This window comes from Watersipora subatra, chromosome 10, assembly GCF_963576615.1.
Source record: "Watersipora subatra chromosome 10, tzWatSuba1.1, whole genome shotgun sequence".
In the NCBI taxonomy this organism is placed as follows: Eukaryota; Metazoa; Bryozoa; class Gymnolaemata; order Cheilostomatida; family Watersiporidae; genus Watersipora; species Watersipora subatra.
This window is the reverse complement of record NC_088717.1, coordinates 26,592,716-26,606,313: the sequence shown is the minus strand read 5'-3', so window position 1 is coordinate 26,606,313 and position 13,598 is coordinate 26,592,716. Positions and strand designations below refer to the sequence as shown.

The following is a 13,598-nucleotide window of genomic DNA, read 5'->3' as shown; positions in this document are numbered from 1 at the left end:
AGAGAGACTGCTCAGGCATGGGATAAAAGATACCTAAACAATTGGCCGGTGACGGCGTAACTGAAACGACGCTGTTTGAAAAGGCCGGCGCTATCTATCAAAGCTATAAAAATAGACATTTGGACAAGTTGGCTAGTGGTCGTGCATTAACCCTTCGTGACGACACCTGTGTTCGTCCTAATCACATCATGTTGAAAGGCCGACAAAGGCAAACGTCCTTAGATACCGTAGATTTATCTTAAAACGGCCGGCTAGTCACGAAAGCAAAACAAAGGAAAAATTAGCTAACCAGCGAGAAGCTTCAAACTATGAACGCCGAAGAAATTTTAATCACGTCAAGTTAAAAATGAAAGTTTGCTTTTAGGTTTGCTTCTAAGTTTGTCTTTTAAGACTGATAAAATCCAAATTTATCAAAGTCAGCTGTAGTAATGAAGGTAAGTATTAGTAAAGTATTATTGTAACGTATCCCATGCATGCATGTTTGTCATTTATATCTTAGAAGCTATTTAGCGGTAGCTGCATAAAATCATTACTTGTTTTGACTTTACGTATAATACACCGCATGACTCGATAACAGTGTAATTGACAGCTAGGGGCAATGTTCAAATATTTAGACTCGCTGTATCGTTGTAAACAAAGCCTAAACAGTGTGTTGCGTAGCCGAGAAAGTGAATCAGGTATGGTGTCGTCAGCACTAGCATAACAAAATGGGGCTGTATGGCAATGATTAAGCAGGAAGTGGTGCTGATCCTCCGCTTGGGGATTGGGTAGGATCGATAGTCCAAATTTGGTGGCCAATGAGACAAAACCCCTGTTTGTTTGTTTTATTTGTTTACGACAACCTGTTCTATATTCCGATGGATATGGTCAGTTTTCCTGGTCAGTAGTCAACAAGATTTGAAGTAGAAGAGTTCAGTAAACTTATCCATAGAAATTTTATATAGTTATCTGCTTTTGTTTACTCATTTATTTAGAAGTCTTAAAGCAGGCTAAGGAGAACAAAAGGTTCGTTTTATTTGGTTATTAATGAATTTTATTTGGTTATTTATGTTTGATTTGGATTACCGCTTGTGGTAAGGTAAAATTGTTGAGATGTTGTGTGAATTTTGGTTTTATGAACGTTGCTTATTTCAATTATCATTTATGTTTTATTACTCAATTATAGCATCGTGATTTGTATTTTACCCATGTTCTAACTATTCTCTTATAGACTTAACGTTGCTGGCTCTAGTACGAAAATACAGTACTGAAATAGCATATATATACCAACAAAAGCTGTTTCTTATTGTTATATACTGGACAGCACCAGTAAAGTTTCACGCTCTTCCCAGTTTAAGCCTGCCAGTGTCTAGCAAACCCAAACTGCTATAGTGAAGTCTTTTTCCATCTGGAGAAAGTGAAGAATCTTTCCCACATCGGGGTTAAGTAACACAATAACATTCTCACATCAGGGTAAAGCCTACCCTGATACTTCGGCGAAGTCCATCAAGACAATTACACTCGCTGGACAAGCTCCACACCGGTACAGCAGCACTACCACTTCGGCAAATATATCAAGAAACGATTCCTTGCTGGTCAAGCAACTACAGCTGCACTTCGGCGTAGACATCAAATGATAATTCTGCGCTGATCAAGTTATACACAGCAGCTCTTCCACTTCACCAGAGACATCAAGTGACGTTTCATCGCTGGTCAAGCAACCAGAGCTGCATTTCGGCAGATAGCTATTCGCTGGTCAAGACGAACCATCAAGTCGATAAGTACAGATTTCTCTTACTTAAGGCCATTTTTTAGTTTGCATACTTTTGAATTCTGGACGTATTTTTGTCCAAATCTTATTAAATCATTTTTGTCTAATACGGATGCAAGTTTTATGAATTTTGCCAGAACTGTAAACTGATTAGGCGCCTAGCCATATCCATCAGACCAAAACCTAAAAATGTAACCCGATCCAAGTAAAATTTCAGGGTACGCCTCATTGACCGCCGAGTTTCCCTCATCTTGGTAATTTCTTTGTGTGCTGGCCAGTAAGCTTTCTTCCTGCCATCCACGCAATACAGCCCTTTTGCGCAAGTAATCAGAAGCACAAAACATTTCAACTGCCTTGGTGTCATATTCTTAGGCACGCTACACACTGAGTTGGCATTGTTCCAATAGTATTTAATTTCAATTCATTCGCACCTATTGACCTGTCAATGTTTGTGTAATAATAGTTAATTGATTTCTTAGGGCACTTTGCATCATTTACTTAGCTTAAAATGTCCTCAAACTCTAACGTCAGTCTAATAGATCTAAGTGTAGATGAGTTGTCTGCAACTCTAAATAAAACTATCAGTAAAAATGCTGCTATCGCTCCTGAAACTTCACAAAGTTATATCAAAGTTTCCGCGAAGCCAGTACGAAATGTCAAACCTTCAGGTATTTCAATCGAAAGTGAGAAAAATCTACTCGCCTTCACACTCTTCGCTGCCATAAAAAGAGAATTAAAAAGTATAGACTCTCTTTCTAAGCAATGTCGTGCTAGTGACGTATCTCTTGAGTTCTTAGATGAATGCATAACTGCCATTGAATCAAAAGCTGAAACTATGACATCTGATTATGCCAAACTTTCTCAGCTATCAAACAATAAAGTTGAAAAGAAAGTACAACAGTATTTTGAGTATTTTGTTGGAGAAGTTGGATCAGCAGTCAAAAAGCTAACCTCAAAGCGGGATGTTTTACAACAGGAACAACAAGATTTAGCGCAAAGCAACAGCGACGAGATGGATCGGGAGCTCTTGGAACTCAAACAGTTTATCGAGCAGAGGAAAAGGCAGCAGGAGGAAGAAGAAGTAGACGATAATCCAGACGATGAAAAACCTAATAATAACAACCCACAGCCAACAGACGACCGCATTCGTACAACTCCAGTTCAACCATGCCCACCTTCACATAGCACGCCAAGACTGATGGACAGAATTCAACAGTATATTGAGGAAGAGAGGGCAACTCCACAACCACAACAGCTGGATCTTAACGCAAGCCTCAATCAACTTGCCGAGAACATTGCCATAGGTATACGCAGCACAAAGAAAACAGAGATTGAGCCAGAGGTATTTTCTGGGAACCCTCGAGAGTTCGATGATTGGCAATGTGACTTCAACAGCTATATTGACTCAATGGGAATCACGGATGGTGCAGAGAAGATACGCTACCTAAAGAAGTATGTTTCCGGCCCCGCAAAGGAATGCATCAGCGGCCTTTTCATGGTGAGAACAGAAAACAGCTATCGAGAAGCTCGCAAAAAGCTGAGAGCTAGATTTGGCAACAAGCTTGATGTAGCGCGATCTATGAGAACCAAGTTGGACAACTGGCCCAAAATCGCGGCCAACGACTCAAAGGCTCTGCAGAAATATGCAGACTATTTGGAGAACTGTAAAAGTAGTATGAGCTCTCTGCCTGGCCTAAGCATTCTTGAGGATCCACAAATAAACGAGAAGCTGTCTGCTGTACTTCCTGACTGAGCACGGCGTAAATGGGCAAACAAAGTCTACAAAATCAAGAAGAATTCTGGCAGATACCCAAAATTCGAGGAGTTTTCATACTTTTTAAATGAGATCGCAGAGATGCAATCTGAACCTCTTCTGCAGAACCACCAAACCAGGTCTAAAGACACCTCCAGAACAGATACTCAACAGTACAAGAATGCTCAACCAACCAAACCTCAACCTAAGACTGCAAGCAAGACATTTGCGACTAGCCAACCTAAACTCCATTGTCTTTTCTGCAAAGGTGATCGTGCTGGTCACAAAACTGCAGAGTGCCTACGTCTGGCCGAGCTGCCATATCAGAAACGCATCACTTTTATTGAGAATAACAGGCTCTGTTACCGATGCTTGGATACAAGACATGGATCTACACGCTGTCCAAAAAAAACCAAAGTGAAGTGCAAGACTTGCCATTACAGCCATGCTTCAGCGCTTCACAAAAGGAAGATTGGCTTGATGACACTGCAACACAAAAAAGCTACCGCCAACAAGCACCAACAAAGGAGCGCCCTGTCAACGAAACCACACCAACAGCCAGCCCCGCGGACAGCCCTGCAAAAGCCAAATCTGATACATCTGACAGTTCAGATAAGCAGCCTACTTGCAACCGAAACACTGCTGCTGCACCGAAGCAAACCTTGTTCAACATGAGAATGCCAGTGTATGTATCAACCGCTGAAGATCCATCCAATCAGGTACTCGTCTATTCATTCTTCGACTCAGCAGCTGATCAGTCCTACATAACAACCGATATAGCAGAGAAGTTACAGCCAAAGACTGTAAAAACAAAGTCACTAGATATGCAAACGATGTCAGGTATTACTAAAGCGGAGGTACGGGAGTTTGGCAATCTAGTGATCAATGGCTTGCACGAGGGTGAGGCGCGTCTGAATTCGGCATATGAATGGCCACAAATACCAAACACAACTGGAGAATTTGGCAACAGTCTTAACGTCATGGCTTATGACCATCTGGCCCCATTAGCCGATGTGTTGCCCCCACCTATGGATATACCAATCGGGCTACTTGTTGGCGCTAACTGTTCATCGGTACATTTTCCCCTGGATGGAATAAAGGAAGAGGAAAACCAGCCATTCGCGGTGAAAAACAAGCTCGGATGGAAGGTATTTGGAGTGGAAACTCCCTCAACTGACAAATCAAAATGTCATGCTACTTCCATCGAAGAGGAGGATGACGACTCTTCCATGTCTCAAGACGATTTACTTTTTCTGGATCAGATGGAAGCCGAAGCTACAGTGACTAAATCAGGATCCTATCAGATGCCACTGCCTTTCAAAACTAGACCTAAGCTCCCTGATAACTTTGCTCAAGCCAAGCAGCGCCAGGAAGCACTGATCAAACGATTCAAGAAAGATCCAAGCCTGAAAGAGGAGTACACTACATTTGTAGATGACCTCATCGATTTAGGTATGGCCGAGGAAATAGACACAGCAAAACCAACACAACCTAAAGAGGTTTGGTATATACCACACTTTGCAGTCACTCACCCGCAGAAGAAAAAGTTGAGAGTTGTGTTTGATTGCAAAGCCTCATATCAAGGAGTCTCACTAAATGATACATTGCTTCAAGGACCAGACAATATGAACAGCTTACTAGGCATACTCTGCCGCTTCCGCAGGGAATCGGTCGCTGTGAGTTGTGACATCCAGAAAATGTTTTATAACTTTCTAGTCGACCCAAAGGACCGCGACTTCACCAGGTTTCTTTGGAATGATGAGAACGACGAACTGAAAACATACAGAATGAAAGTGCACCTTTTTGGTGCAAAATCTTCACCTGCAGTTGCTACCTATGGACTTAGAAGATTAGCAGAAGACCACCGAGAAACAGCACCAGAAGCAGCTGACTTCATCTGCAAGGATTTTTATGTGGATGACGGCCTTACAAATGTGAACAGCGCTGCGGAAGCTATAAAGTTAGTGAATGCCGCTAGAGACATTTGCCAGAAGGGCAATCTTAGACTACATAAGTTCATCTCCAACGATCCAGAGGTTCTTTCCGCGCTACCTGAGAGTGAGCGCTCTGACCAGAACACCGAGCTTTTCTCAGGCCATCTTCCTGAACAGCGTACCCTAGGACTGCAATGGTCGACCAATGAAGATTGCTTCAAATTCATCAACAACGTTACTACCAAACCATCCACCAGGCGTGGGATTCTCTCAGTGGTTAGTCAACTATATGACCCTTTGGGTTTTATAGCCCCATACACTCTGATCGGAAAAAATATTTTACAGAGCATCAACAAAGAAAACCCTGATTGGGACGCCCCAGTTTCTCAGGCTCATTCCCAAAGATGGGAGAAATGGACAAAAATGTTACTACAAATTGAAGAAATCAAAATCCCTAGATGTTACAAACCAAAGAATTTTGGAGGCGTGCCAAAGAGAGAACTTCATCATTTCTGTGATGCCAGTGAAGATGGGATAAGTGCATGCTCCTATTTACGACAGAAAAATGAGCAAGGTGATGTCAAAGTCAGCCTGGTCTTGGCCAGGGCAAGAGTCATTTCTTCAAAAGGTCTTGTCACAACGCCACGACTGGAGTTGGCATCAGCTGTGATGGCCGCCCAACTTAGCGTGATTTTAAAAAGAGAGCTGAACATGAAGATCGACAAAGAATACTTTTGGACGGACTCAATGATCACAATCGGACGCATCAACAATGACTCTGCAAAGTTCACCGCTTTTGTTAGCAATTGTCTTCGACTGATTCACAGCAGATCCCACAAATCTCAGTGGCATCATGTTCCAGGTGACCAGAATCCAGCTGACATTGCGTCTCGTAAGAAGCCATGCAACGAACTCAGCAACTCCATCTGGTTCTCTGGACCACAATTCCTAGCTGAAACAGAGATACAAACACCCACTCATCATTCCAGCAAACTGAATCATGACATGGATCCAGAACTAAAGAAGGTTGAGAAAGGCCTCAAGACAACAGTCATTCAAGCTTCAGTGGCAGACAGATTTTCCAAGTTCTCCACATGGAACCGACTCAAACAATCTGTCGCCATCATTCAGAGTATAACCAAGTCGACTACTGGAAAATGGACAATTCAGCCCGTTACGGCAGCTACACTACACAATGCAGGTGTCACGATCATCTCCAAGATCCAGGAAGTAAACTTCAATGATGAGATCAAGCACCTCAGGTCCGGTGAGCGACTCCAGAAAGAGTCCAATTTCTAAACTCTATCCATTCCTTGATAAGGAGGGCTTATTGCGGGTCGGTGGGAGAGCTAAGCAATCGTCCGCATTGAGCTACGAAGAAAAATACCCCATCATTCTACCCCAAGGTTCCCATGTGTCAGCTCTCATCGCAAAGCACTACCACAGCGCTACAAATCACCAGGGAAAGCCCATCACTCAATCAAGACTAAGGACCTCAGGATTCTGGCTGATTGGAGCAGGTAGAACGATCAAGTCCATCATCAACACCTGCATCCTATGCAGAAGACTTCGTGGTAAGCCTGTTGAGCAGGTTATGGCAGATCTACCAGCTGAGTGAGTGGAACCGTCTCCACCGTTCACCAATGTTGGAATAGACTGCTTTGGCCCCTTCATTGTCAAGGACAGACGCACTGAGGTAAAAAGATGGGGACTCCTTCTCACCTGCCTTTACTTCAGAGCGGTCCATGTAGAGATACTGGATGACATGTCCAGTGATTCGTTTATCACAGCTTTGCGAGCATTCATCAGCCTCAGGGGCAATGTCCACACCATCTACTGTGATCAAGGAACCAACTTTATTGGAGCAGCAAATGAGCTAGTCCAAGGGCTAGCATCCTCTGACCCCAACACTCATCTAGGGTACTACCTAAGAGCGAACGCAGTCGAATTTAAGTTCAATGCCCCACATGCAAGCCATGCTGGAGGAGCTTGGGAGCGGCAGATTCGAAGTATCAGAGCAGCAATGGAATTACAATTAAGAAAGCATCAGGGACGCCTGTCTAGTAGCGGGCTACGTGTAGCCTTCTACGAAGCAATGGTAATTGTCAATTCGCGTCCAATTTCAGCTCAACTCTTAAACGATTCAGAGGTGTCTGTTATCACTCCAAATCATTTGCTGACTGGTAAGTCAACAAATATCACGCCGCCTCCAGGGGATTTTGATTCGACAGAGGTCTACGGCAAGAAAATGTGGCGCAAAGTCCAACAGATGGCCGATGAGTTTTGGTTCTCTTGGAAAAATAGCTATCTCCAGGACATTACTAATAGACAACGGTGGGAGTGTCCACAGCCAAGTCTCCAGCCAGGAGACATTGTCTTAGTAATGGAGGACAATGCTCCCAGATACGATTGGCCTACTGGCCTCATCATTGAAGCAAGCCCAGGCAGTGATGGGCGAGTCAGGCGAGTAAAGATTAAGATAGCAACTGCAGTACTTTATACCAAAGGAACAGTTCTAGAAAGACCTGTGCAAAAGCTCATACTTCTTCAGAAAAATCAATAAGTTTTTCTACACACATGCTTTGCTGCTTTTCTTGCACGCGTACACACGTACACACATTATCTTATTTTTCATAGTCTTTGTCCAAATCATAACAATGCACACAAATATATACTCACACAATAAAACATGAGACACAAAAAAAAACCAAAAAAAAAAACCAATTATAGCATTTTATTAATTTTAGGAAAATTAAGGTGGGAGTGTAACGTATCCCATGCATGCATGTTTGTCATTTATATCTTAGAAGCTATTTAGCGGTAGCTGCATCAAATCATTACTTGTTTTGACTTTACGTATAATACACCGCATGACTCGATAACAGTGTAATTGACAGCTAGGGGCAATGTTCAAATATTTAGACTCGCTGTATCGTTGTAAACAAAGCCTAAACAGTGTGTTGCGTAGCCGAGAAAGTGAATCAGGTATGGTGTCGTCAGCACTAGCATAACAAAAGGGGGCTGTATGGCAAAGATTCAGCAGGAAGTGGTGCTGATCCTCCGCTTGGGGATTGGGTAGGATCGATAGTCCAAATTTGGTGGCCAATGAGACAAAACCCCTGTTTGTTTGTTTTATTTGTTTACGACAACCTGTTTTATATTCCGATGGATATGGTCAGTTTTCCTGGTCAGTAGTCAACAAGATTTGAAGTAGAAGAGTTCAGTAAACTTATCCATAGAAATTTTATATAGTTATCTGCTTTTGTCTACTCATTTATTTAGAAGTCTTAAAGCAGGCTAAGGAGAACAAAAGGTTCGTTTTATTTGGTTATTAATGAATTTTATTTGGTTATTTATGTTTGATTTGGATTACCGCTTGTGGTAAGGTAAAATTGTTGAGATGTTGTGTGAATTTTGGTTTTATGAACGTTGCTTACTTCAATTATCATTTATGTTTTATTACTCAATTATAGCATCGTGATTTGTATTTTACCCATGTTCTAACTATTCTCTTATAGACTTCACGTTGCTGGCTCTAGTACGAAAATACAGTACTGAAATAGCATATATATACCAACAAAAGCTGTTTCTTATTGTTATATACTGGACAGCACCAGTAAAGTTTCACGCTCTTCCCAGTTTAAGCCTGCCGGGTGTCTAGCAGACCCAAACTGCTATAATTATAGTACTTATATCTCTCTCTCTAACAAATGCTATCGTTTGCCGCGATTGTATGTATTTAATTTTACATTTTAATTAATCACATTTCCTTGCATTATTTTTTATTTCTTGCTTTTTGAAAGCATGTGGTAAGTTAGGACAATAACCAACATGTTCTTTCTGTTACAGTATCTTGTTGTGAGTGATTTATTTGCATTTTTAGAGTATGAAAACCAATCAATATATATTTAATTGTTCTATATATAAATAAATTGCACCAACATGCGAGTAAATTGACATACGAGCTCAGTCTCGGAACGCATTAGGCTCGTAAGTCGATGTATGACTGTATATCATTAACTAGAGACAGACCAGCCATTTAGGATACAAATGATGGCCTTGAAAGGTGCTTTGAACTAAATAGCGTGACTGTCTTGGATAAAACGCCGTCCTACCATCTTTGAACAATGACAACTTAAACTTGTAAAGTAAAAGATTAGCTCTCTGGACTCAATGAATTTTTGAACAAACAGATTTGTGAGAAGTATTGCATTAGCTCACTAGTTTTTAATATTGTGCTATCAGAACTAAGAAGCTTATTTTATGACTTTAAATTCGTCTCCACTTGAGCTCTATGCCAAACTGTGGATGCAGTCATAAACCTCGTCTTATTCCTTTTGGGAGCTGCTCAGAGTTAAAGTTTAGTTATGCCTGTCACCAATCGCGGCAAACCTTGTGTGAATACAGCTATAAGTAGCTGTCTTATGTTATAGTTTACTAAAAAAGACAGCAAGTTGGATTATCACTAATTTATACTAAGTAATCTGCTAGTTAAAATCAGGAAACATCTGTCAGGACTAAACATTGACTAACTATAATAAGTACATAGCAAAATCGGACTAACTAACTAATGAATTCTTAGCTTATATCTACACAAGATTGTTAGATAAATACAAATAATGGGTTTAGAATAAATATAGATAAATCATGAACAATAAACACAACCAAAATATTAAAACAAAGCTGTGATAGTTGCTCAAGAGTTTTCATATCGTACTTACAGTCATATGCAGGCTGTAAGTATGTGATGTGCAAAAGAGAAAGTTTCTGATTTCAATAACTGTACAGTTACATCCCAAGCACTGTTCTTGTAATAACAATCGCATGACTTTAACCAAAGGCAAGGATCACCACAGTTGATGGTCGCAAGACCTGATATATAAAGATTTAGTTTTCTGAACCAACAACGATCTATATATATATATGTAACTATATATATATAGTTACATATATATATAGTTACATATATATATCTAGATATACCGAATGATCAGGCATCAGTAGAGTATATCAGGCAACCGTAGAGTCTGAAGAACGCGATGGGCAAGAGACACAAACGTATGTAGGCCTCACCGAAACAACTTTTAAAACAAGATTAGCCAACCACAAAACATCCTTTAAATATCCTACTAAAAGGCTACAAACAGAATTGAGTAAATACATATGGGACTTAAAAGACAAGAACATTCGCTATAATATAACCTGGAAGATCATCAAAAGAGCGCGGTCTTACAACACATCAACAAAATCTTGCCAGTTATGTCTATGGGAAAAGTACTTCATCATATTCGAACCGAAGTTAGCCAGCCTTAACACTAGAAGTGAGCTGATATCCACATGCCGGCATGCCAGAAAACACCTAATTAGCTCAATAACATAATTTGACTACATAATTTGCTGTATACTATAATATATATATCACACAATAGTATTAAGCCCTCAGCTTTATTAAGTAATTTTATAGCTTGTACATTATACATTTTAGTCATTCTACCTGAAGATTGCAACGTGATTGCATGAAACTAATAGTAGTAATGATTTTAACCTGTAGTTTTTAATAAACTTCATATATCTAGATATATATATATATCTAGATATATATAGTTACATATATATATATATATAGTTACATATATATATATATTTATATCTTTTAACCTCTAAATGAACACCACCGCTAATTGAACACCAACTCCAATTGACCACCACCCTGCGATAAGGGTTGAACAATAGAGTGCCTCTCTCTAATTGAACCCCACCTCCTTTTGACTACCACTTTGACATTATTTTATCTTCAAGAGCCCATAATATCTATTGATCAGTACAAAGGTGTCCATAAAATCGTATTAATAATTAATCGTTTACATCAAACGCAATAAATTTTTTCAGTGTCTTATTCTAAAGCTTCTCGTTTTATTTTCGTTAAAACTCTGAAAGCAACACCATAGAAATAATTAATAACTGCTTCAGAATAATAGTAGTTTCTTGTTTAACGCTTTCTTGATAATTTGACGTAAAGTGTATATAAAAACGGTTTACATTTATGATGATACAAAGGTTACGAGTAGTGAGAAAAACTTTTATGCATTGCATTTACCTGTAAAACGTTTTTGTTTTGCATTGGCAAAACTTTTACGCGTTGCTAAATGCAACGCGTAAAGTTTTTGCTATGCCAAAAAATTGTTTGAACATTAATATCGACTAGTTCAGTAGTGCAGAAGAAAAGTTGAGGTCAGAAGACGTTGTAGAAAGTACTGAACAACCTGACGATGTTCGTTCCATCGAAAGCAGCAATCAAAACGCGGCTATCGGATCAAACGACGCAAATATATTCTATTTCAAAAACTTTTGTTTCTGGATGTAATATAAGTACATTTGGTTTATGTCACTTGTTAATGAATATATGTATATATTTGTAGAATTTTATCAATTATCATTATACAACTTATGAATTTGCAGATTTATACCATATTATTTAATAGCATTTTGGCAGTTACCTTAACACGGCTTACAATGGATACACATTCATAAATCTTTCTCTATTGCACATTACAAGCTAGTTTTGGCAACAAACTTTAGCAAACATATCAATGAGTGCAATGATATTTTATTTAACATTGTTAAATATAGATGTAAAATAAAAATATGCTTTTAAGTTTAGTATGAATTAAAAAATTGGAAAGCTCTAACAAATTGCAAAGCAAGGAAAAGGCTATAATATCATTGAAGATTACAATAATTGCAAGCAATAGATATCAACTGGTAGAGATATCTCTCGGCTTCACAATGCAAATTTCATTTAGAGATCTTTGGCAAGTCAGAGGAAGTTAGCAGATTTATTGCATTTAACAAGTTTACTATCGCTCCACCGGAAAACGAGGGCAAAATATAGACGATATTCACTTAGCCTGAAAACGGGCTAAATTTATCTTCCCAATATTCTGACGATCGATTGGAAAATACACCGCCAGCCTCTATTTAAACACCACTTCCAATTGACCACCACTAGAGAAAAAGGGTTTGAAATAGAGCACCAAGGTGTTCCAATTAGAGGTTTTACAGTAGACATATACCTATATATGTGAATTTCAAAGTTTGTCATCGTTTGTTGCTATTCGGTGTCTGTACAACTATAGCTATTAAAATCTTACAATGAAAAGTCCATGTCACAGAAGATTTGATCTCTTAACTTTCCGTGCACAAGGTGACAAGCTAACCCATCAAGCTATATGGAATACAACAGATTCATTGGGTAATATGAGCCATTATCTGGGTTAAAATACGCATAGCGACTCATTACACATAGCGACTCATTACACATAGCGACTCATTACACATAGCAACTCATTATACATAGCGACTCATTACATGCAATGGCACCAAAGCTAGATCTCACAGTAAGTTTTCTCTCACTATATACTAGCTTACTCAAATTAGCCAATGGCAACTACATTAACTGCTCTGTTTATAATACCCGTGCAATGCAATACCCGTATGAGTTCAAATCCAGCTCACAACAGGTTTCCTATTTCTAAAACTATCACTATTTGTGGACAGAAGTACAGATGGATGGACAGAGGGACACACATTGTGATTTTGCATAATACCCATGCAATGCTGGGTTTTCGGCTAGTGTATACTGCATGCATTATTATCAATTATATCTACAATGTATCTAAATCATGATGTGTGTCCCTCAGTCCATTCATCTGGACTTCTGTCTGTCCACAAATAGCAATAGTTTTAGAAACCTGTTGTGAGCTGGATTTGAACTCACAACTTTCAGTTCTGAGATCATCGATTTATCCGATACACTACACTGTCCAACATGCTATTGATATGAGTAAAATAACTCATATTCATTTAGCCATTACTATTCCCAGTTCCCAGCAGTGCCTGGTTGCTTATCACATAATTATTGAGATTCGGAGTTGCCGCTCCATGATTATATTGTTGGCCTAGTGACAGACAACTCACACTTGACAAGACAGTATAATAGCAAGTGCATTTCTTTTCCTTGGGCAGTCTATACCGAGATACTGAACAGACTACACCTCAGATAACATTATACTTTTACTTACTGTTAACGACAACCAGGAACATGTAATTCTATAGTATACTAATCTAATATTAGCACTTACCCTAGTTATATAGAGAGAAG

At 39.4% G+C, this 13,598-nt stretch overlaps 1 protein-coding gene across 1 annotated transcript; it reads left to right on the top strand.

The window, feature by feature from the left end:
• Nucleotides 1-3,871: 3,871 nt before the first annotated feature.
• LOC137406927 (uncharacterized) lies at nt 3,872-8,000 on the top strand. Its single transcript, XM_068093530.1, has 3 exons — nt 3,872-6,704; nt 6,844-6,957; nt 7,057-8,000. Exons 1-3 carry the CDS (start codon nt 3,872-3,874, stop codon nt 7,998-8,000), a joined length of 3,891 nt encoding a protein of 1,296 aa, XP_067949631.1.
• The last annotated feature ends 5,598 nt before the right edge of the window (nt 8,001-13,598 follow it).

Bases quoted from the DNA above. Each gene is read 5' to 3' on its own strand.
- LOC137406927 (XM_068093530.1), top strand. From the start codon at position 3,872: ATGCTTGGATACAAGACATGGATCTACACGCTGTCCAAAAAAAACCAA. The intron at 6,705-6,843 runs GTGAGCGACTCC...TTCTACCCCAAG, and splicing joins GATCAAGCACCTCAGGTCCG to GTTCCCATGTGTCAGCTCTC. The intron at 6,958-7,056 runs GTAGAACGATCA...CAGCTGAGTGAG, and splicing joins ATTCTGGCTGATTGGAGCAG to TGGAACCGTCTCCACCGTTC.